Source organism: Aphelocoma coerulescens, chromosome 3, assembly GCF_041296385.1.
Source record: "Aphelocoma coerulescens isolate FSJ_1873_10779 chromosome 3, UR_Acoe_1.0, whole genome shotgun sequence".
Taxonomy (NCBI): domain Eukaryota; kingdom Metazoa; phylum Chordata; class Aves; order Passeriformes; family Corvidae; genus Aphelocoma; species Aphelocoma coerulescens.
The window spans coordinates 53,369,694-53,392,043 of NC_091016.1; the positions used below are offsets into that span (position 1 = coordinate 53,369,694).

Genomic DNA, 22,350 nt, shown 5'->3' on the forward strand with positions numbered 1-22,350 from the left:
CGGCAGCCCATGGCGGGAGGTTCCTGCCCGGCCCCGCCGCGCCGCCCGCCCCCGTCTCCCCGGCAACACAGCGCTCGCCCCGCCCGCGCCTCCGCGCCCGCCCTGGGCCCGCTGCCGCGGCTTGGCCGGGGTGGCGGCGGAAGGGCACTTCTGGAAGTGCAGAGGCGAACCTGGGACTGCCGGCTCCCCCTGCTCCCATGGTCGGCCCGTGCCAGCGCTCGGTGAGTGCCACATGGACAGCCGGCCGGCCTGCAGCTCCTGCTGGGGAGCCGAGCGGGCTGTAGGTCCCCCCCTAAGCCGGTTCACTCACCACCACCACCGCCACCCTGCCCGGCTTTAACGTCAACATTAAAAACGCCCTTAACATGCGTGTCACGTATCTGTGGCCTTTCCTCCCGCTGGCGTCTGGCGCTGCGGGGCTGCTGCGAGCCGCTGTCACCGCCGCGCTGCGTTGCCTCACGAAGGACTCCGGAGGGTCTGCACTCTGCTTTGGGATTTGCTCAGAGTAAATTCTTGGAGCAGGTTTACGGCTGCGGAGCTGGGCTTTGGCACTTGGCTGGAATGCCCAGAAGAAAGGGTTGCCCTGAATGCTGTTCGATCAACTCCCTGTCAGAACTGGTTCGTGTAGGCAAATAAATAAATAGTGAGCCTTGACTGCATGTCATTGCTCTCTCCTGCTTCAGGAATTCACCTTACACGGCCAGGGAAGTTAGTAATTTTCTGAAAGTGACAGCAATATGTTACCGGAGATGTTAATAAGAATGTGCTTCATATATTCATGAATGCCTAGGTTTGGCATCACCATCCTGATTTTGAAATCAGAAAAATGTACATACAGAGGGTACACAAGTGCATCCTTCTCACATCCCTATGCCTCTCTCCTGTGCATTGGCCTCCTACTCCCTGACCTTTGCTGCCTTTTCTGGTGAGGACGGTGTAATTGCATTTCACTTATCCATCCCAGGGCCTGATGGCTACCTTGGTGGCATATTGGCTTTGTAAAATTTAAACCAGGCTGCCTGCAGGGATTACACGGATGGACAGAGCCAAATCTTGGGAATACTTCAAACAGCAGGATCCCAGGACCCACCTGCCAAAGTAAGTTTAGATACACACGAGGTAACAGCAGTTAAGTCTTGCAAATATAAACTTCAATCTGCTGGTACACGTTGCTTCTCATACTCTGTCCCATGGTATCTACTTATGACCACATTTCTTATTTTTTTCCCTTGGCACCTGCTTTTGGCTGTTGTTCATGTTTGTCCCCACCTTATTGACAGGGAGCAGCCTATCCCTGTCGGATGGGTACTGGGCTAAACAGGCCTCTAGTCCAAGCCAAGAGAGCAACTTCCCTGCAAGGACCAGCTGTGCTGACCCCAAGACAGTGCCTTTCTCTGGGAATTAAACACCTAGGCAACATTTCTGCACTCAAAAATGGCTTAAATCTCTTGAGAAAAGCAGGTCTAGGCAAGTGCCACCAGTATTTCAACAAACCAGGAAGGGCAAGGACCCTAACACACTGCTTTGCTGTTAAGCAAGGTTACACAGCACAGTCACAGAGCTGCAGGTGTGGGAGCCCCAGTGACACCTCATGTTCCTGCCTAGGTGCCCACCCGTGAGAAGCTCAGAGAGACAAGTGGCTTTCAAAGGCACCCAGGCCTCTTCAGTGGCCACAGAGGACTTAGGGAAAAGGGGTTCAATCAATGCCCTGGAGTTTAGATGCCAGTTAGTTGCTAATTCAGGCAGACTAAATCCTACTTTTAAGCCAGTTTATTTTAAACTCCTGGAGAATGTGGTAGGATTCAATCCAGCCCAGCCCATCTGGCACTGCAGCTACTGGAGAGGAAAGAGAGCCAAAATTCCCAAACCCAGGCTCAGGAAGTCCTTGCCCTAATAATGCTCACACAAATCTTCTCTACTTCCTGCAGCCAAGAAGAAAGAAAAGTCTCTTCTACCTCAGAACCAGGACTTCCTGTTAACTGAAAAAAAAAGAGATACCACTATTTTATCTTTCTTTCAGATCTTACAGTTGCCAAAGGATGAATGCATATGTATGTCCCTTCTCACTGCTGACAGCATCCTGAAGACAGAGGTTTCTACTGGCCTTTCCTGTGAAACTCCTATCTGCCAATACCTCCAAGGCTCTTTGCTGTTCCCTCTGCTGCTGCCCAGTTTTCCTCAGCAGCAGGTGTAGGACAGAGCAAACACAGTGCTTGGCATTTGCACATTATCTATGGAGTCCTCACTGGAGACCAGTGAGGCTAAGCAGGCTGTACATTGCATTGTGTGATTGTACAGCAAAGCTGTAACAGCAGCAATGAAAATGAAGTCAACAGCCAACAGCACGTGAACTCACCCTTGCAATATTAGATTTTACAGTGCAAAGAATGTGAACATTTCAGATTGGTAATATAAGTTTTACTGAAAATAAGACTTTTCAGAAGAGAATTGGCCATTGCATACAACCATCTGGGTGAATCTTCAGAATGCATTTACTTAAAATCTTTAGAAGGGAAGTATGCCATAGCCTAAGTTGAAGTGCACTGAACAGTTATCATGTGTGCTAAAAAAAAGATTATAAACTGTTTGGACTAAAAATATTGTTGAGAAAGATAAGTAGAAGCAATTAAAGTTTTTATCAGAATTATGTTTTTCTCACTTGAATGCTTCAAAATATAACCTGTCTTTCAGCCATGCAGATTTTAAGTTACAATAATTAAAGATCCTGCTCAGATACAACACTTTGCCCGCTCTTCAATTTCAAATCAAAGTTTTTCAGTAAAGTACTAAGCACTCTGAGTTCATTTACATCAATATAAATTTGCAGCACCTTCATGAAAATGAGTACAATGACACCAGTTCATACCAGAATAACTTCAAATCAAGTCTGCTTCTTCTTATCATCATTGGTTCACTGATGGCTCCCTTAATCCTATTAACAGCACTTGAATCTCACTTGAAATCTATGAAGTTATTCAGCAGAATTCTTCCTGGGTTTCTACTATAATTCTTTCTCTTCTGCATAGATGGAGAAGATAATAAGATGGAAAACAAGCAAGGAGCAAGAATACAAGTTGTATTTCCCTACTGTTCTCCTGAAGAATAGAACAAGCCCACAGCACTGAGACCTGCACAGATCACGCTGGTACTCAGATTCTTCAGTGTGTGGTAATAATGTTCACAGAGAGTGGTTTGAGGTCAATGGTTCCAAAATTTTAATGTTCAGTGAGCCACTGTCCTTTCCCCGAGCTTCTTAAGTACTCACTAGACATTTTTCATAAAGCTCCATCTACTCTCATCATAAACGTTTCAGCTGAAAGCCTTGCAAAAGTAATGTAAGGTCTAGATTTTCTAAGCCACTTCTACAGTCTCATTTTCTCTCCACTGAGCATGTATTTGTCTAGGAAAATTTACTTGTGTTTTAATGATATAATAAAAACAATATTTAAAACCGTGCAGTAATTAATATAATATGTGAGCTGTCTTGAGTCCATGATCTTAAATCAGAGTGGTCTGTGGAAAGGGCATTTTTTGTCAGCTGAGATGAGCAGCCTTTCAGCAGGGAATGAATAACGGTCTGTTTTCCCAAGGAAGCACATTACTCCTTTATTCCTATACTACTTCAAAAAATCAAAAGAGTGAATAAAATAGAAAAAGAGTTTTGCACTTAGGGAATCAAAGAATGGTCTAAGTGATTCATTAAAAAAATATACTTGTCTAGGTGTGGGTCTATCTATATAACGAGGAGAAACAGTTTGTGAGTATCTACACACTTCCAGATCAGCATTGGAGGAGTTAGCTGTTGAATGAATTCAAGGACAAAGAAATAAAAGCTGAACACTTCATGTTTGCCTTCTTCATGTTTGATTACCGTGAAAGACCAGACACAAAAGTAAAACATCATCTAGTAGGTAGGAAGCAAGGGTGAAATTAAATGCTTCCAAAAGTGGCTTAAAGCACAGGAATTGTGGAAAGTCTCCCTAGTTGTTTATAGTCCTTGTTTAGGTTTACGTACTGCAAGCAGGACTTGATTTCCAGTGACACTTGATTTTTCATTGCAGTTATTCCTGGTCAGCACACTCTGACATTAGGATGTTTTTACTGATGGTTCTAGGGCCCATTTCCAGAACAGGAGATAGGCAGTTATCCTGGTGAAAAGACATTGAATGACCCCTGAATCTGTCCAATGTCTAATCTAGATGAAAGAATTAAAAATTACCTGCATTATCAGTTTTGAATCAGTGAGTCCATTTTGACCAGCCTTGGCTTTTTCATTTAGAAGGAACTAATCCAGTTTAAAGTTTACTCAACCAACAGCTGAGGTAAATCACTAGTTGCAATGTATGTTGAACTAGAATTAAATTGCCTTTAGTGCAATGAGTTTGGATGATGTAAGAAAACTTGATTTATGCAGAAATGATTGAAGCTAGAACAATTCCCACTACAAAGAATGAGAGAAGCCTAATGAGAAATGCAAATGGTTTAAAAACATATGTACAGACTTTGAGTCTCAGTTTGGACCTTCTCACAGCTCGTCAATGCATGAATTACACCAGATCATAGTCTCTTACAGCTACACATTGTCATGTGTCGTAAGACTCACACCTGTTCTGCAGGACACAAGCAAAGGATGTGTTCTTGAAGTGAGTCAGTTCAAGAGGTGAAACTGAGATGAAACCACATTAAAAGCATGTCAGGCTGCAGTTTCCACGTGTCCTAATAAAGGCACACCATTGTCTTTAGCTGAATCTACAACCCACGCAAAATTTCTACCATCCTAATCCACTGCAAAAACCGTACCTGCAGTTCTAAATAACAGATATGCTTTATACTTATCTTTTCCCAATCAACTGTATGAAATTGCCTAATTCATAGAAAGAAGTATTATTTTTTTAAAGCTTCTTTTTAATTCTTATTCATAGGAAAAGTTCTAGCAGATTTTCATTTTCACCTGTTATGGACCATTTCTGAATTTTTGCACTGCTCTTCTTGAAAAATTAAGATTGTACTTTAGAATTTAGAATGGGTAGATATTTTATAAAGGGCAAACAATACAAAAAGAGGTAATTCACAAAAGCATGCAGAGGCCCCTGAAAATGACCTTGTTGCCATATGTGCATTTCTGTCATAATTTGCCTATCCATTCATATCCTAATAAAGGTTATTCCCAAGAATTTGTCAGGATAACAATCTGTCTTTTAAAGAGGCATATCATGAGAATGGTAGATCTGGAAACCGCAGGTCCAAACCCCATCAACTATATGGCTGGGGCGATAGGAGTATATATTTGTTTGGATAAAGCTTAGCCAAGCTTTCATGTTGAATCCTTTCACCCTGTTTCTCACACTCCTGGTGTATCTCTCATTTTCCCATTTGCAAGAAGGAAAATCCTATTTATTTTGCCTGAAGACAGTTGGAACCACCTGATACTGCTCACTATTCTAGTGACAGCTAAACTTTCTCCATTGCTGTTTAGTTTGTCACATGGGATCAGTTTCTGGTTTTGTTTCAATGCAGATACCTCCATGTCTTTTTCACTGTTTCAGTTTCCTGATGGATTTCAGTCCCACCTTCAAAATGGCCGGTCTGGGTCACAGCAGACCTTTCAGCCCAGCATCAGTTGCCTGCAGAAGGCTACGTGATCAGGACAAGTATATGGTGACACAGTACCTGTTCCACTTTGCAGCTGTCTGCAGTTCAGTAACATCCTGGGACAGATGTGGTGTCTTCATGGTTTACAGACTTTGAGTCATTTTTCTTCCATTGATTTGTCCAGTAGCTGTGCGAGCCCCCAAAAGCCTCTGACACTCACCAAGTCCTGCAGTGTTCATGTTGAATCACATGTCTGGCAAAAAAGCACCTTTTTAAATTTGTTTTGGACTTTTTACCTGCCCATTTGTCTTAGTTTCCTCTAGTTCTTCTGCTTGGTGAAGGAGGGAATAATGACTCTTTAGCTCCTCTCTCTACACTGCTCATGTTTTTAAGACTCCTTGTCAAATCACCCATCTGCTTCTTTTGTTCCACTCTGAAGAGTCCCTGGCTGTTTAATCATTCACTTTGTACCATTTGTTCAGCTTTCTTGCCCTTTATAAAACTGTGTGTCATAACTCAGGGATCTCTCCTCTCCTCTCTTCAACACTTCTCTTTCTGCACACAATGTTAGGATTCCTTTGACAACACTGATTTTTTTTCTGCCATTTTAACTGAATAATTCATTTCATGAAATCCTTTTCTTTCTGGCTGACTTTCATTTTTGCTACCTAGAGGAACTTGCCATCAGGAAATTCTCTCACCTCAGGCTATGCTTCTTTTTTCAGATAACTTCTGTGTCAAACAACAGAATTCCAGGGGCAGATTTCTGAGACTTCACTGGGGACTTCCCTCTCCTCCCTCCTCCTAAAAAACTCCATTGAGCTGTGAGATATTTTTTTCTATAAAAGTTATATCAATTTTTTTTCATAATATCACATATATTTATATACCTGCTAATTACATTATATATTATATTTTCTACCAGTTTGTTCAATATTTCTGCAGCCTTTTCTTTAAGACTTGACCTTTTAACATTTCATGAGTTTCAGTATAGTCAGTGTGGCATTAGAAAGATTCAGCAGCACAACTTTGTATTTCATGAAAATAGTCACTCTATATTGATTAGTTTTTGTTGAAGTTTTTTTTAAAGAAAAGTAGATAATACAGGCCAACCACACAGACCTATTAATCACAAGACTATGAATAAATTATGAGACAAATATTACATTCTTCTGGCAAACTATGATTTTTACTCATGTATTAATGCTACATAAAAACAAATAAAGGAAGCTGTTTAAAACATTTCTGCTTCTGCATAAGACTGATACTGCATTTCTCCCTGTGATTTCTGATTATCAATCTAATAGTCCTAATTTCTTAGTGACTTTGCTGGAAAAGAAAAGGTGATTCAGCAAAAACAAATGTTCAATATTTGCAAACACTTTTTTTCTGAGCATTGGGTATCTCCATCTTCAGAAGCAGTAACCACCTCCAAGCACGGAATGCTAAGCAGCATTCAGGGTGCTCTTTATCTGCTGGTAAAGCAGACACAGAGCAATCATAAGGCTGCTTTCAAATAATCCTCTGGTGCTGAGACGGCTCATGGCTGCCTGTTCCACCATGCAGGAGGTAGAGGTGTGGTGTCAGGGGGAGGTGAAGGGCTGGTTCAGCGCCTGTTCCCCACCAGTCACAGTGTTTGTGGGTGCTCGTGGCAGCATTGCAAACAGGGCATTTCCCTAGAACTGCTCTAATGGGGACAAAATGCTCCCCCCAGCCCAGCAACTCCAGATATTTAGAGATGTTTGGTTCCCTGTTGGTACACATGCCAGCTTCACCTTATGCATAAATGTGAAACGTGCTACAATCAAGCAGCCCAAGTGGTTAAAGCCTCTTTGGTGTGGTGGACGATGGCTGAAATTTAAGCATGGGGAGGACTGGCAGATTGTCTGTACCACACTCACCCAAACACATGACGGCAAGTGCCATGTGCTTATGATGGTGGAAGCAACCACAGCAGGGCTGCAGACACACCCTGTGCCCCATGCCACCACCCAGAACACTATACTGGGCCTTGAAAAGCAAGGCCTACGGCGACATAGTACTCCAGAAAGAGCTGAATCAGACAACGGAACTCATTCCTGAGACAACCTTAGAGACACTTGGGCCAAAGAACGTGACATTAAGTGGTTGTCTCACATTCCCTATTGTGCACCAGCCTCTGGAAAGATCCAACTATATAATGGACTGTTAAAGACTACACTAACAGCAATGGGTGGTGGGAGGTGCAAACATTGGAGTACACGTTTAGCAAAAGCCACCTGGTTAGTCAACACCAGAGGACCAATTGGGATAGCCCTGCCTAATCAAAACTTTTACATACTGTAGAAAGGGATAAAGTTCCTGTAGTATACATTAAAAACATGCTGGGGAAGACCTGGGTTATTGCTGCTTTAGGCAAAGGCAAACCTATCCATGGGACTGCTTTTGCTGAAAGAACTGGATGCACTTGGTGGGTGACATGGCAGAAGTCCAGCGTGCCTTAAAGGGATTTGGCTTTGGGTGAAAATAAACAATTAATTACACTGTGTTGTGTTAATAACTATCCAGTGGTAATATTACTACTTCTATTGTGGCTACGTGTGCATCACCTCACTGAGCATGTCATGGCATCAATCTTAACCACAAGCATTCTAAGGATCTGAGCCTGACTTCCCTCTGATGGTCACACTCACACCAATGAAGAATGAACTTTGATAAAACTGAACAAGCGCAGCAGTGCTGGAATCAGAACTGACCCAAATGGGCAGCATGCAACAATCCAACACCCACACCATCTTTCCTGCTTGAAGGACCCTTATCAAGGATGATGGCCAAAGTCACGGAGTAAATGAATTCAACACACTTTTGTCTGTGTGGACGTTTTATGAACATTTGACAAAGTTATTCCATAGACCAAGAGAGTTATGTTTGTATGTATATCTATCAAAACAGATGTATAGGGAAGGTGATGGTATATTGGGGAGTGTGAAACTTGGCATGATATAATGGTATGGAGTAAGGAGTGGATATTGTCCTGGTTTCAGTTAAGGTAGAGTTAATTTCTTCTCAGAAGCTGCTACAGTGCTGTGTTTTGGATTTGTGATGAGAATAGTGTTGAAAACACATGGATGTTTTGGTTTTTTGCTAAGTCGTTTATTCCTAGTCAAGGACTTTTGTTTTTTCCTTGTCTCTTGCTCTTTCAGTGAGGAAGTATGTAAAAGAAACTGGGAGGGAGCACAGCTGGGACAGTTGATCCAAACTGACCAAAGGGATATTCCACACCACAGAATGTCATGCTCAGTATTTAAACTGGGGGAGTTATCTGGAATGACAGCCAGTCTGGATTCAGGAAGGGGGGTCTGGCATCAATCAGCAGAGGATGAGCAATTACATCATGCATAATTTTGTGGGTTTTCCTTTATTATATTTATTATTATTATCATAATATTTATTATTATATTTATTTTCAATTATTAAAATGTTCTTATCTCAAGATAAAAGTTTTACTTGCATTCTCCTCCCCATTCCATCGCATATTGGGAGAGAGGATGTGTGGTGTTTCATATCCAGCTGGACTTAAAACCATGACACAGCTTCAGCTCTGGCACAGTAGGGGACTCTGACAAGAAGAATGATGATCTTGGGCAAGCGAAAGGGTGCTAAAGAGCCAGCATGGATGGTATGCAGGGTTTGCATCGCCTGCTTTGGAATAAACACAGCACATGAAGTAGTCTCTGTAACAACACTCAGCCATTGTGCTTTTCTGCTTTTCTGTCTCCAAATTAGCATTTTTGGGCAGGCACTAGCTCTGAAGACACAAAATATGCCCATTTCAGACACTGTCACTTTCTCACAAGCAGCAGGAGTCTGTTCCTCAGCCAGAGTCTTTCTTACAGTGTTCTGTCAGTTCACCTCCATGGTCCTCTTACTACGTTTTCTGTCCTTTCTCCAAGTGTGGTGAGCATTGCTCCAAACCATGGATTTACTGCTATAATGTAGCGCTCAGAAAGAGAAAATACCATTGATTCAAGTCAAGGGAGTGAGCCAGTTTTTCAGTTTTATGTAACTCATTGGATCTCTGTAGTTATTTAGTTGCATTGAATAATTCAGTGCTGTCTGAAGTGCAGCAGCCTCTTTGTTTCCTATGAAGGGAAGAGTGCTGCATGCTTGTAGGGCTTCAGACATCTATCCAGCAACTGGCACAGAATTTTTCAGAAACATATGCATTTATACATTCAGACAGTAGCTCCCAGCACACATCCAGGCCCTCTGCCAAATCTTCTCGTTTTCACAGTATAAGGCAAAATCCTGTTCGCAGTTTTGTCAGCATTACTCTACTGCTGTCAGCAGAGTCATTCCAGAGTCACACTGGTGCAAATGGGTTTGATACAATCTTTAGTGTTTCCCCAACCCAGCACACACCATCCTAAACCTTCTGCCCCTCCTGATCAGTGTTTCTCCCCTGCTTGCTGATGTGGCATACAAGCTGATGCACAGATGCCAAACCACAAATATCCATCCCCAGACAAACACCAAAACATGTGTGACTCAGGTGCTAATCATCCCTGAGTCCTCATGCCAGACCTCACCAGAGACTTCCCTGCTAACCTGCACCCCAGGCAAATGCCCCAGCCACCTCCACTCTGGTTAATTTTCCTGCACATCCTCACCATACCACTATTACCACTCCATGGCAAGAGGAATGACCCTCCCTGGGGAGCTTTCTTCCCCTCAACAATCTTTCCCATTTCCTAGCAGCTTCCCTTTACCTTAGAAATCAGACATCATCACAAGGAATAAAAACTGATTGAAAACCTGTAGAGCATACCTGGTTTCCACAGAGAGTTGCTACTAAAAAGCAAAGGGGCAGCAACACAGAATTATGTGGGCATCATCCTCCTGGGCACTCCTCTGATAGCGTTTGACATGGACCCAGCCAGAGGGAGGCTGCTGCATCTGCACAAACTGCTGTGGACGAACCTTGGATTCTCTGTCAGACTGCTGGATGAAATCACAGCTTCCTTGCTGGTAGGCTCTGGCTCCCTTTCAGCTTCACAAAAGCAGCCTGTCCTGCAGAGTCTTGGAATTCAAAAGTCTCTTTGGTTTGTTTTCCTTTGAGTTGGTTATGCTGCTGTGTCTGCAGTGCTGCTGGAGAAAAAAACACATAGGAAAGGAAGGAAAGAAAATGGATTCCTGCAGGCTTTTACTGTCAGTGGTGCAGGAGTATGAATAAACAGTGCAGATAGCTAAAAAGATTGTGCTAAGTGGTGCAAGAGTGTAAAAGCTTTCCAATGTGCCATTCCATTGTGTTTGCTTGAGTATTGTATATAGGCATATAAAGAGGGAACAGTTCAGCCTTAAGGCCATATTCATGAACTGAGATGGCTGAGTGAAAAACTCAAAACTCTGTCCTGTTCTGCCAAAAAGACTCTCAATAAGCAATCTGAGCTGATCTGCAAAAATTGTTTCTGGTCTCCAACTGATGTCATTTCTCCAAGCACAACATTAACAAAATAAAAGAAAAAAGGAGAAGGGTGATCAAACCTTGCAATTCAAAGTCTATGTATACCTCTCAGAGACTGCAGTTTTAGATGTCTCCTTTTGAATTTCCAACGGCAAGGACAACAAGGCCAGGATTCCTTTATTCTAGTCACACTAAAGAAATGATATTGGTTCTAAAATACCAAATTACTTGCTCTAAATGTGAGTGATCCCAACTGCACAGGCAACAACCCTCTTATGGCTAATACTGGTGAGCAGGTTTCACCAAAATGTGAAGACATCCAGAGCCACAAACCCTTTAATACAGTGATCTGCCTTAGCACTGTGAGTGTGCTAAGGTTTCAAAAACACTAAAGTCACTAAATTTTGATGCACCTCCCTGAAACTGTCAGTGTAATATTTGTGGGTTTTATGAAGAGTCTGATGGTTGAGACTTCTTCTTTTAGCTTTCCTAATAAATATCACCATGCTGATCTACCTATTAGTCTTAATACACTGAATTACCTTTACAGATTCTCCTGTCAGTATAATATGGACTTGGGATTTGCCTTGAGTATATACTAAGTGTATCTGTTTTTTACTTTCTGCATAGTCACATTTACATCTCAGGGCACAGTTTCACTGAGCCCAAGTGCTGGAACAGGAGTGCTCATGCTTGTCTGATCTTGCAGTCAGCTGGATCAGCCCACTGACCCAGCTGAAAAACAATCTGCTATTTTTCTAGGGCAAGTTTTCAACCGGATCAGCTTGCTGATCTCTTTGATGGCATAGTTACAAGTACTTTGCCAACATAAGGGTGGAGGGGGACATGCAAGATGGAGGATAGTGCCATCCATTTTGATTTCAGTCTGCATGAACATCTCTTAAGCCTCACCATGAAGGCAAAGTTCACCACACACTCAGACAGCACAGATCCTGGCTAAGCACAGTTCTATGATGCTTGAATCTGTATTTATAGTCTCCAGACCTACACTACCTTAACTTCAGAGGATTTACTCCAAAGTTATAGTTGTCTGAGGGGTAACTCAGGCAATCTCTGTACAAGGAGCAGCTGGTATGAAGGAAGGAAAATACGGATCATCGCCAGTGCAATGTTGTTGAAAACATTTAATCACTATTTAGTTTGACTTCTCAGCTTTGCTAACCTTTTGGAAATTTTCCGGATGTAGAAGTCTTTTCTTTTCTCATACCAAGAGGAAGCTGCTTCTGAATTTCAAGGAGACAAAATGCAGCACAGAACACTATGAAATACTATAGCAGAAAAATCTGTCTGACACAGAGACCTAAAACCATTCCTGCATTGGTGCTGTACTGTAGTACCTTCATGTCATAAGGTGACCAGGAAATCTGTTTGCACATCTGTCTGGGCATTTCTAAATATTTTGATGGCATTTAGAGTTTTGCTTGGAAGACAAACATCTGCAGTAGGTAAATGGATCTCGATCTTTGCATTACCTAACTTCTCCTTACAATAAATTCGACATGCAGTCAAAACAAAAATTCTTATATGTTGAGTGGGGAGAGATAGTAACCTCCAGAAGGGAGCTCAATCCACCCAGTAGCTATGCATATGTGGGGTGAACTGAACCCTGAAAATGCCCCTCTCCCTTCCTCACCACTGAAGGTGAAAGAAGCCAAGGCCTTAAACTGAAGAAGGAAAAGAACTCCTCTGGACTCACTAAAGGATGGATCTGAACCAAAAAAAACCCAGATTCATGAGGATGAAGTGGGCTGTCAGAGTAATCTAGAGCTGTGTGTGTCAGGTGCTGTCTAAGCAAGGCACAGGTGTGTCAGAAACTTGTGCAAGCCTGTTTTATTCTAACTTCTTGAGCTATCATTAACTTGTGGAACTCGGGCTGCTGGGAAGCGCCAGGGCCAATGCAGCTGTACGGGCATGGGGAGAGGGGTCTCTTTTCTCAGGTAGGTGACTGCTGTGGGCAGAGGAAGCATACACTGGGCAGGAGTGCAGAGGTCCAAAGCCAGGGCAGAGTTTAGATCCTGCTCACCCTGAGTGTGTGCCCACCATACTGGAAGACAAGCACAAGCACTTGATGTAGGTCCAGAAGTCTGCAGCACTCGAAAGTCTGGAAATACTCCTCTGGCAGAGAGTGAGTGTCAGGCTTACAAGTTTTTCTGCACATTGGACAAAGTCAATTTGTCACTTGCTGGCTCCAGTCCAGGTAGGACATAAATCTTACGCTGAGTACAATTTTAAACAGACATTTCTGCTCAGATAAGAGGGCAAGTGTGTGTAATTTGGGAGCAGAAAAGCCTCAATGCTGCATGCACTCAGTGCTGAAGCAGTACCGTTTCCAGGGCCTGCGTGTGTCACAGCTGACGGCAGTGGAGCCTGAGTGATGGAAATGGCTTTGTCCAGAGAGAGCAGGTTTGTTGCTATGCTATTTCTGAGCCCTCTGCTTACTCCTGTTACTGGAAAGGACTTATGTTTGTTTCTAAATCGGTGTCTATTGATTAGCACTTAGTAACTGGCTGCACAGCTTAATATAATGATCATAGCTCTTGCTTCTTTCCTGATTTCTGATGCTCAGAAGACTCTTCTTTCTTTTTTTAGTTGCAGGATGTTCTTGTTAGCTCAGCTTAGCACTGTGCGTACTTCACAGTCCAGGGTATTTGGGATTTTCTTTTGAAGCATTTTATACTGGCAATGAAGAGAAAACAAAGTGCATAATACTCATTTTGAATGAAGTTGTGGCTATATACCAAAACATTACTGGGGTGTAAAATAACACATAGCTCATCAGTTTTTACTGCATTAGGTATTTGGTCGGCTCTCTCTATTACAGAAAACACTTGGTTTTCCAACAAGTATATTAATTACACTTACAAACTATACTGTCTGTACATCTATGCTTTGGTTGAAAAATAAAATTAATCAGAGGAGTCTGTTAAGATTTGCCCTTAAAAGATACTCATTGCAAATACTACATTAAAAAATTACCGCTACCTGAGCAGCTACTGGATTCTCTCTGTAATAGTTTCCTGACTGGGGCATTACACTTTTTGTGATTATATCTCTAAATAACTTCTACTTATCTCATGCGTTCCAGCTCCTTTCCCGAGGAAAACCTGGTATCAGATGTCAGTTGTTGGTTACAGGAATTTATTCAAGCATTTTCTTCAGCAATTTCTACTAACTTTCATCCTGATAAGAGAGTTAATTGAAAACACCAGTAATACTACATGTGGTTACACAAGTGGCCAAAAGCAATTCTCATCAATATTTCCTGTAGATGTTCAGTCAGATGCTCACCAAGATGGCAACAATAGCTCCAGTGTAGTCCAGTGGAAAGAGATTGTATGGACCATTATTGCATGCAGTGTGTCCTCTCATGTGATATTCATGCCCCAGCCCTATCCACAATAGCTCTCTAATATCTGCTTTACTGCAGATCAGGTTAGGTTATGGTTCTTCAGGACTTGTTGGGGAAGAGGATCAGACTAAGTTCCTGTTGAGGTTTCTTGGGGAGCTCATCTATCAGCATTTCCAGGAGTGCTGCTGTACCATTCACCTCTGCTTCCAAACACTGCAACAATGCCCACTGCAGGTCTCCCAGCCACAAGCCACTGTCCAGGCAATACTTCCTAGGATAACACAGACGTTTCCAGATGGCCACCACCACGATCCTTTTCCAGCTGCCGGATCTGAGGTGCAGTGGTGCCAAATTCCTGATGAAGACACAGATACACTCATTTCCCCATCCAGCAGTTCTGTAGTTGCTAGTCTTCATTTTGCGACCCAAGAACCTCAGTTTTTGGTCAGAGTCTGGATCTAAAAGAGGTCACAAAGAATTGTTTCAGGTGCAGCATGGAACCGTCCTGGCAGGCTGCTGCTAGAAGGTGTCTGATGACAACATAATGAAATTTGGGAGATGTCTTTGAGATTTTGGCTCTTCCTACACAGTCCTGTCATGTCCTGAAATCAACTCAGACATCTCTCAACTATTCATGACCAGTAGGAAATGAAAGATGATCATCACCTTCTTTTCTAAGAAAAGAACTTTAAACTGGTGTTTGCATTAGGGGACTGAGTGGAGCAGCCCAGCAGACTACATACTCCATCCTCTCCCACTGTACAACAAGGCCCCTGTTTGAAAATTTAGAAAAAGCTTCAGGTGTCTGGGACTAGTGTCTGAGTCACCATGACTATAGACAGAACTGATATGGACACCATGGAGACAGAAGAAAGACTCTTGCATCTGGAATAGTATCTCTACAGTGCATAAGTTAGATCTGTCTTGCTTACACTGGTGCTGCCTTACCAGGCCAGTTCTTGAATACATATTTTTCATAAGGTGATGCTGGAGACCAGAGGTTCTCCCATGTGGCATGCACTCTACACACCAGCTGCTTTAATACATCCTACTTGTACTGGACATGCTCAGGAAATCCTGCTCTAATACTTTGGATGCCACCAGAAGCGTCACCTCAGCAGCACTAATGCTGTCCCAGCCAGTGGTAGCAATGCTAGGCCCTTTAAGAAGCTGGATGTCTGTTCCTGTTAACACGAAACCTCTAGGAGACGAATCAGAAAGATTACAAAAATTAGAAGATCATACTAATGTAGACAGCTGATGCTCTTTTAGCAGCAACATACAACAATTTTTAGTCACCCTTCAGAGGATTCTAATCTATATCTTGGCAGGATGGTAAAACAAAACCACAATCACAGGATATACAAATGACTCATGCCAGGGGGTTCTGCTTCTTCATCTCCAGTGTTCCACCTAAAACACAAAAATGCAGACTGTAATTTAAGAGTCAAGAAAGGCTGGCAATGGTATCTTTGGCTCTGTGCTCCACTGCTCTCACAACAGCCTCCCTCCCGACCCTGTGTACAGTGTAACAGCTCCTACATTCTGCTTGCACAGCTGTAAGAGAAACACAGTGCAACTCAGTCACAGATGGAAGCTGTCATTGCAATAAAATGGCCAGAATCAAATCATGCACCTACATTCAGGGAGATTTTGAAAGGAGATGCTGAGAAAGTTTCCTTCTTTAACTTCATCGTGACCTAAAATAACAACAAACAGCAACACACATCCTTAATATTTAAACACTTTTGAACAAAAGAGAGACATTTTTGTTTCATTTCAGTCTTTGGTTTTTGTTGTTTCTTTTTATTACTAAAACAGGAGAAAGGATGGTCTCGTGATTATAATCACAGGCTACAAGTCAGGAGATCAACATTAAGCTTTTCAAAATTTTTCTCAGTAGTTTTGGTCTCTGTTTGCCCTAGGAAAGAGTGAGTGATGTGCTTCCTTAGCTTACAGGATTATAAGAACTTTTAAGAATAAAACCCAGAAATGCTGGATTTAAAGTCTGGTGATCAGATCAAATTTTGGTTAACTAGGGCTAGTTACATTTCCAATAGAAAATCTGACTAAATGAATGCTCTCTATATGTCTAAATCAGTGTGGCTCCTTGTCTTAAAAGCAAGTTTGGAGTAAGAATTCAGTGCTGTACTGATTGACCCATGGCTCATCTATGAGATGCTGTTTTCAGGTCATGGTCACATACACACAAAAAAGTCAGTTGCCAAATACATTACAGGCTGAGCTTTTCTGTAGCAATGTGACATGGAAACATCATGTAGTGTTACTCATGCAATCTTGTCAATTTATCTCTTACATTTACAGTGCAGTACTGCCTGAAGTGTGGCCTTGGTTCAGGGTCCCGTTGGGCCAGGTGGGGTACAAATAAATGATCTTTCTTAAAGCAGGTTTTGAAGCCAGAGAAGATCTTGCTGCACTCACTGCAGAATTGTGTGCTTCATCTGACAGTGTGGGAATTGTAGAATCATAGAACAGCTCGGGTTGGGATGGATCTTAAATATCATCTTGTTCCATCCCCCCTACCATGAGCTTTCACTAGACCAGCTTTACAAAGAGAAGTTTACTGGGAGAGAAGCAAATACAGCAAGATAAAGCAGAAAACGCTGCTGCTTATAACAGCATTGTTGGTCAGAAAGAAGCCAGCCCAAAGAATGAATTCTGGCTGCCTCGAGCTGTTGGAAACTTCTGAGTGCAGGCCGTGACAGGAAATAAAAAAGCACATTGAATAAATCACTTGATGCTCTGATTAAGAGGCATGGGACTGTGTATCATGTGATAGTTAAAGCTGTAAGCTCCAGCCTTGAAGATATTATTTGGTACACGAGCAGTCTGAATGGGCAGATGGTATTCATGAGCAGGATTATTATTTCTAGCAAAACAGGTCAAACCAAGTCACATAGAAAAGGCATTAAAATGTAGATTGTTATCTCTGAAGGTGTCTGACTTTTAAAAGAGAGCTAATGAATCAGGCTTATTATAATTGCATAATTTTCAACAATAAAAACATTCTCTGTAGTAGAGAAAGGTTTTGCCTTTGTTTCCTTTCTGCCAGCTAACTACACACTCATTTTCCAGCACAAAATTTGCCTCCAAATAGGAATGGATCAGCTGACTAGTACTGACCAAAAGTATTCATTTTCCTACACTACAGAATAAGGCCACAGGCTGAGTGACATCATGTCGTGAATGAGAGCAAATGCTGCACATGAAGTGTGGTTCGCTGCCAGTAATGCTTATCCTTATAAATAGTACCCAGACTCACTTCCCCATGGCTTTTCTGTTAGCAGGCACCTTCATGGGTTGCTGACTGCTCTGAGCCAGGGCTTAAAGCAGGTTGCATAGGCAGCTCTGGGATGAAACTCTCTGCCCCGCAAAGGTACAGAATCACTAAAGATCAACCATGTGGCAGAGGTGCCCATGTTACTTCCTACAGCAACCTCTGATTGCTGGCTAGACTGAAGCAGAGGGTAGGAGGAACTCTCTTGCAAACAGAGGTTCCAGAAGCCTTTTAAAACTCCTGTCTCCTCACAATGAAGTGACAGCAATCCCTGGCTAAGAGTAAGGCAGGCAGCTGCTTGCAGGGGCAGGATGGCAAGCTGGAGCAAGGTGCCTGAGAAGGACCAGAAGGCACTTTGTAAGGGGCCTAAGGGAAGGAGACATCCTTCTGCCACTTCTTCATGAGCATCAGCTCTCTGGAACCATTTCCACAGACCCATTCCCAGCATTCTTCTTTGCCATAAGACCTCCCCAAACCCCAACACATTAGCAGAGTATTAGCAGGAAATTAGCAGGAAAACATTATCTAGGTTGACTTAATGGACATGGAACACATGGGAATTTCAAGTGCTCTGCTTTGTCTTCCTGAGCTTGAGTGGGAGAGACCCTGCTCAGCTCCCTACAATGTGGCCAGATGCCTCTTCAGCCCTGAGGCAGCCTCCAAATCTCCTCTGCACCAGCTGACATCAGGCTCCCCAAGCAAGGCTGGGAAGTCCCACTCGAGGTCACGTCTTGCCCAGAAGTCTGCAGACAGGTGATGAGCAGCAGCCCACGCCAGCACGTGGTGCTGTGTGGTGAGAGGCAGCGGTGGCCCTGCAGCTTGCAGGTGCAGGGAAGGCACTGCCAGCCTGTGTCTCCCTGTGCTGCTCTGGCAAGCTGGGCCGGCTGGGGCTGTTGGAAGAGGCAGGCAGCTCCCTCACCTCAGGCAGGGGAGGAGGCAGCAGGCAACAACCTCACAAGCCAGAGCAGAAAGAGGCCACCAGCCTAGGACAGCTTTGCTCACTTGTGAGAAACAGGGTGTCTCTTCCCTGCTCCACCTAAGCCACTTCAGCATCACCAGTCCTAGGAGTGTGAGGAAATTATATATGTGGCTTCCACCAAGCCTGTAAAGGCATGGATGAGAAAATACACAGTACCTTGGCTCCACTGGCTGTTGGAGCTGTAGTGTGGAAAAGCCATGGAGCTGCAGAAGAGCAAGAGAGTAACAGGGAGAGGTGAAGACTTAAGGGACTTTGTCACAGAATTAATTACTCCTTGAAGATGATGCTCATCATCAGGCAGCTCCCATACGACATGTGATTTCAGCTGGGCCTTCTGAGACAGTAGGGGCCAAAATCACCTTGTTACATCCACAGGAGAGAGGGCAGTGCTCTCCTCATACAGTGGATGGGCTGGCTAAGCAACACCAAGAAGGCTCAGATTGCATTGGGATAATTGTGTGGTGGGCACTGCACAAACTCACAGTAAGGCAGTGTTTGCTGCAAGGGGCTTGCACTGCAGATTGATCCACTAGTAAAAAGTAGAAGGAGGGAGGAGAAAACAGACAGTCATAATTTTGTCTGGGCGAGGAAAGGAAGCCACAGCTGAAGGGAATAAACCATGGACAAAGGACAAGAGAAAGAACAGGCAATGAAACTGGCTGGAAGCGAAGGAACTGGGTAAAAGGGATGGCAAAGGGTTTGGCTTGATAGCCAGTCTGGAGAGGAGGTAATCAGGGACACAGTACAATCCAGGAGCAATGCCAGCCAACTTTGCCTCCCTGCTTTTGCTTTAAATGCACTCCCTGCATCAGCCAGCTCTGCCTCTGGGGTCAGAGAGACAGGGGCTGGTACGTGCAGAGCAGACGTTGAGCTGTGTGATCCTGAAGAGAAAGATTGTGTTAGACCAATATCATACCAATTTCCATGTCAGAAGGTGCAAAAGCAAGCAACTATTTTGGCTGACTGCTTTATACATAAAAGATATAATCTTGGTCCCAGAGTAGGGGTATAACAAATTTTGCAGTGATACTTTTATTCCAAGCCTCGGACTCTACTGCAACCAATCAAAATGTGCTTCATGTTTCTTCTACCCATGCCCACATATGAATTTAATATGCATGATCATAACACTTGTGAAAAATGCCAAAACGAGGCTTTTGGCAAGTAAAACTGTACCTTTAACCACAAGACAAATACAGTGTAAGCATGGCCTTTAACGTGCCTCATCCAGGCAACGGGGCCACAGAGATGGGGGCAGAGGGGCTGCAGCAGTTTGCTTCTCACAGGCACCTGCTCCTTCCTCCCTGAGTTCAGTCTTTCAGCAGTGCTGGCAATTCCTGGCAGCTGTGGTGGTCTCTGTGCATTGGCCAATGGCTGCCCTTTTAAAAGTTTCACCTGAAGGACATTTATTGATTCTTTGTTTCTTATGTTTTCCTATTTATCTTTTTTTTCCCTTCTATTTTAATAGGTTGGAAAGTAAGGTATGGAAAGCAAGAACTAGCAAAGGGAAATCAGTGACTTTCCTTTCTGGGTCACGGAAACCAGAAAGGTTGCCAGTTTGTTGGCAAATATGCAAAGAACTGAATCTAAGCACATTCATTTGATGTTGCAAACAGGATTTAAATGCTGCATTAGGCTTGTGACTTTTCTTTCGACTTCTACTATCCATAATTCATTATTTGTTGCATGTGACTCATCAGTTAAATCATATGCATTATTTCTGCTATGTAGTGAGTTTATCTAAAACTCGTCTATTAAAAAAAGTCTCCCTGAAATGTCAGCAAAAAGAAACGTTTTTTGCAAATGTTGGTAGAAAATAAAAGAGAAACAAAAGTAGGGTAAATTGAGCAAGGATGGTTCTTGTATAGGTAAAATATCTGGAAATATTTTATTCCTTTTTCACTCACATCCTGTCGAGCTATGCCAATTCACCCAGAGAGAGACTAGGCACAAGGGAGGCAAAGGTTATGTCTGATACAGATAAACTTCTCTTTTATCTCTTTATGGTCTCAGTTTCTGAGCTGTAATTTGAACTGGAGATCAAGTCAATGTAACAAAGACACAAAACAATAGTCAGACTTGAGTAGGCACAGGTTTTGAGATTCAGTTTCCAAACTTTCCGGTTTGTGGCTAGCATCAGATGTCATAAACTGTACCTCTATTCTTTTTAAAGGGTTCAGTGGTCTGAAGGGAGCATAAGAATATCAGTGATGATTTACAGTATACAGGTAATTAGGTTTTCTTGCTCTTTTTTGTCTTCCTTCCTCTATTTATCAGATCTTATTGTAAATTCTAGCTCATCTCTTCACAAGCACCTTTACTTGACAGCCTGCAGCAGAGAAGCAGCCTTTGACAGTTCAGCTTAAGCCTTTCAGAAAGAGAGAGATGGGCTTTGAAGACCATATACTCACCATACAGGTGCACCTGAGTGTCACCACCACACCTTAATCCTGTAGTGATCCAGGGAAGCCTTAGTGTGAGTATGCACCAGGCACCGTTCAGCAAGATGGCCAACATGCAAATGAAAAATAAATGACAAACTGCTACAGCTTCAGCTTGCAGAGTGTCAAGTAGCTCTTGGAAAGTGTTTAGAACTTTCCACTTCAGGTAATTTCCACAGAGGCTGAGAGATTTCAGCATGGACAAAGTAGGTCTGTCACTTTGTAATATTGAGCCTTAGAGATCAAGGGAGCTGCAGAGCCCCTGGGCTGTGGGAGCTTTGCCCATGTGACAGCTACACACTCAGTAGACATGGCTGGCAGCGACTCCTGAAGCCTGTTTTTCTGTGGCAGATAAATGGAGGTCTCTCGCACTCCAGACTCTGAAGCATTCCTGAAAAACCCAAGGTCATCTCTGTCTTGCTTAAGGATAGAATTCCCGTTTTTAAGTGTAGCTGCCCTGAGGAAAACCTTCCTCTTCTTCATCTCCACAATGCAGGCAGTGTGTGAGCCTAGAGACCACTTATGGTACAGATAACAGGATCATGGCAATAGAGACAAGTTAGTTGACATCTACTGTGACACACAAAAGGATAAATTTCTACTTGTTACCCCTTCTTTTAGTATCTGTACTGCTTTATGCTAGCTGGACAGGTTTCATTGATATATTTATTAAAGCTAGTATATTTATCTTAGTCAATATTTACATATATGTGCTTCCATAGCAGCTGTGTACGACAGACTAAGTAAATTCAGTTTAAAAGCCCAAACAGAGCACAAGAGGAAGAAAAAAATTCTCCAGGCCTCAGCAGAACCCACATCACCCCCTTTAGTCACTCTGATAACCAGTAACTTTCTAACTTCATTATACAAACACGTTACACTGATGTTGGTGCTTTTATGTTGCTTCTCTTCAAAAGATTTATGTCAGTGTCTCTCAGGTTAGGGCTCACCCATGTCCTGCCCTGCTTGCAGATCCCCAAGGGTGTGCAAAGTCTCCAGTATCCAGGCTGGCCATTTACTTGTGTAGGAGCCACTGAGGGATCTGGACTCCTATACAGAAGTAGTGGGCTGTGGGGCCAACCTGTAACTAGGACACTCCTCTCCCCTGCACTATTGCATGCTGTGACACTGACTGTGTGCTACACTTCAGGCTGAGAAGCTTGGGAGTTCACTAAATGGACTTGCAGAGACAGGAGAAACTAGTCACTAAGTATGAGGAATGCTGTG

At 43.1% G+C, this 22,350-nt stretch overlaps 1 protein-coding gene and 1 long non-coding RNA gene across 5 annotated transcripts; one reads left to right on the forward strand and one right to left on the reverse strand.

Annotated features, from left to right (window-relative positions):
* The first annotated feature begins 109 nt into the window (after window positions 1-109).
* Window positions 110-3,450, forward strand: LOC138107237 (uncharacterized). The gene is made up of 3 exons (XR_011149338.1): window positions 110-221; window positions 965-1,098; window positions 2,021-3,450. It is a non-coding gene; the product is annotated as an uncharacterized lncRNA (long non-coding RNA).
* Window positions 3,451-8,521: 5,071 nt separating this feature from the next.
* On the reverse strand, window positions 8,522-21,663 carry LOC138108135 (uncharacterized). 4 transcript variants are annotated; one of them, XR_011149876.1, is made up of 5 exons: window positions 21,094-21,663; window positions 16,046-16,105; window positions 15,705-15,818; window positions 12,219-14,863; window positions 8,522-10,716 (listed from the first exon to the last, which is right to left on the reverse strand). XR_011149876.1 is itself a non-coding variant. In XM_069010314.1 (3 exons), exons 1-3 carry the CDS (start codon window positions 21,320-21,322, stop codon window positions 14,505-14,507), a joined length of 648 nt encoding a protein of 215 aa, XP_068866415.1. In that variant the 5' UTR covers window positions 21,323-21,663; the 3' UTR covers window positions 12,041-14,504. The 4 variants fall into 4 exon arrangements, 1 of the variants encoding a protein (XP_068866415.1); XR_011149877.1 differs by having other exon boundaries at window positions 15,689-15,818; XR_011149875.1 differs by having other exon boundaries at window positions 12,219-15,818.
* Between the last annotated feature and the right edge of the window lie 687 nt (window positions 21,664-22,350).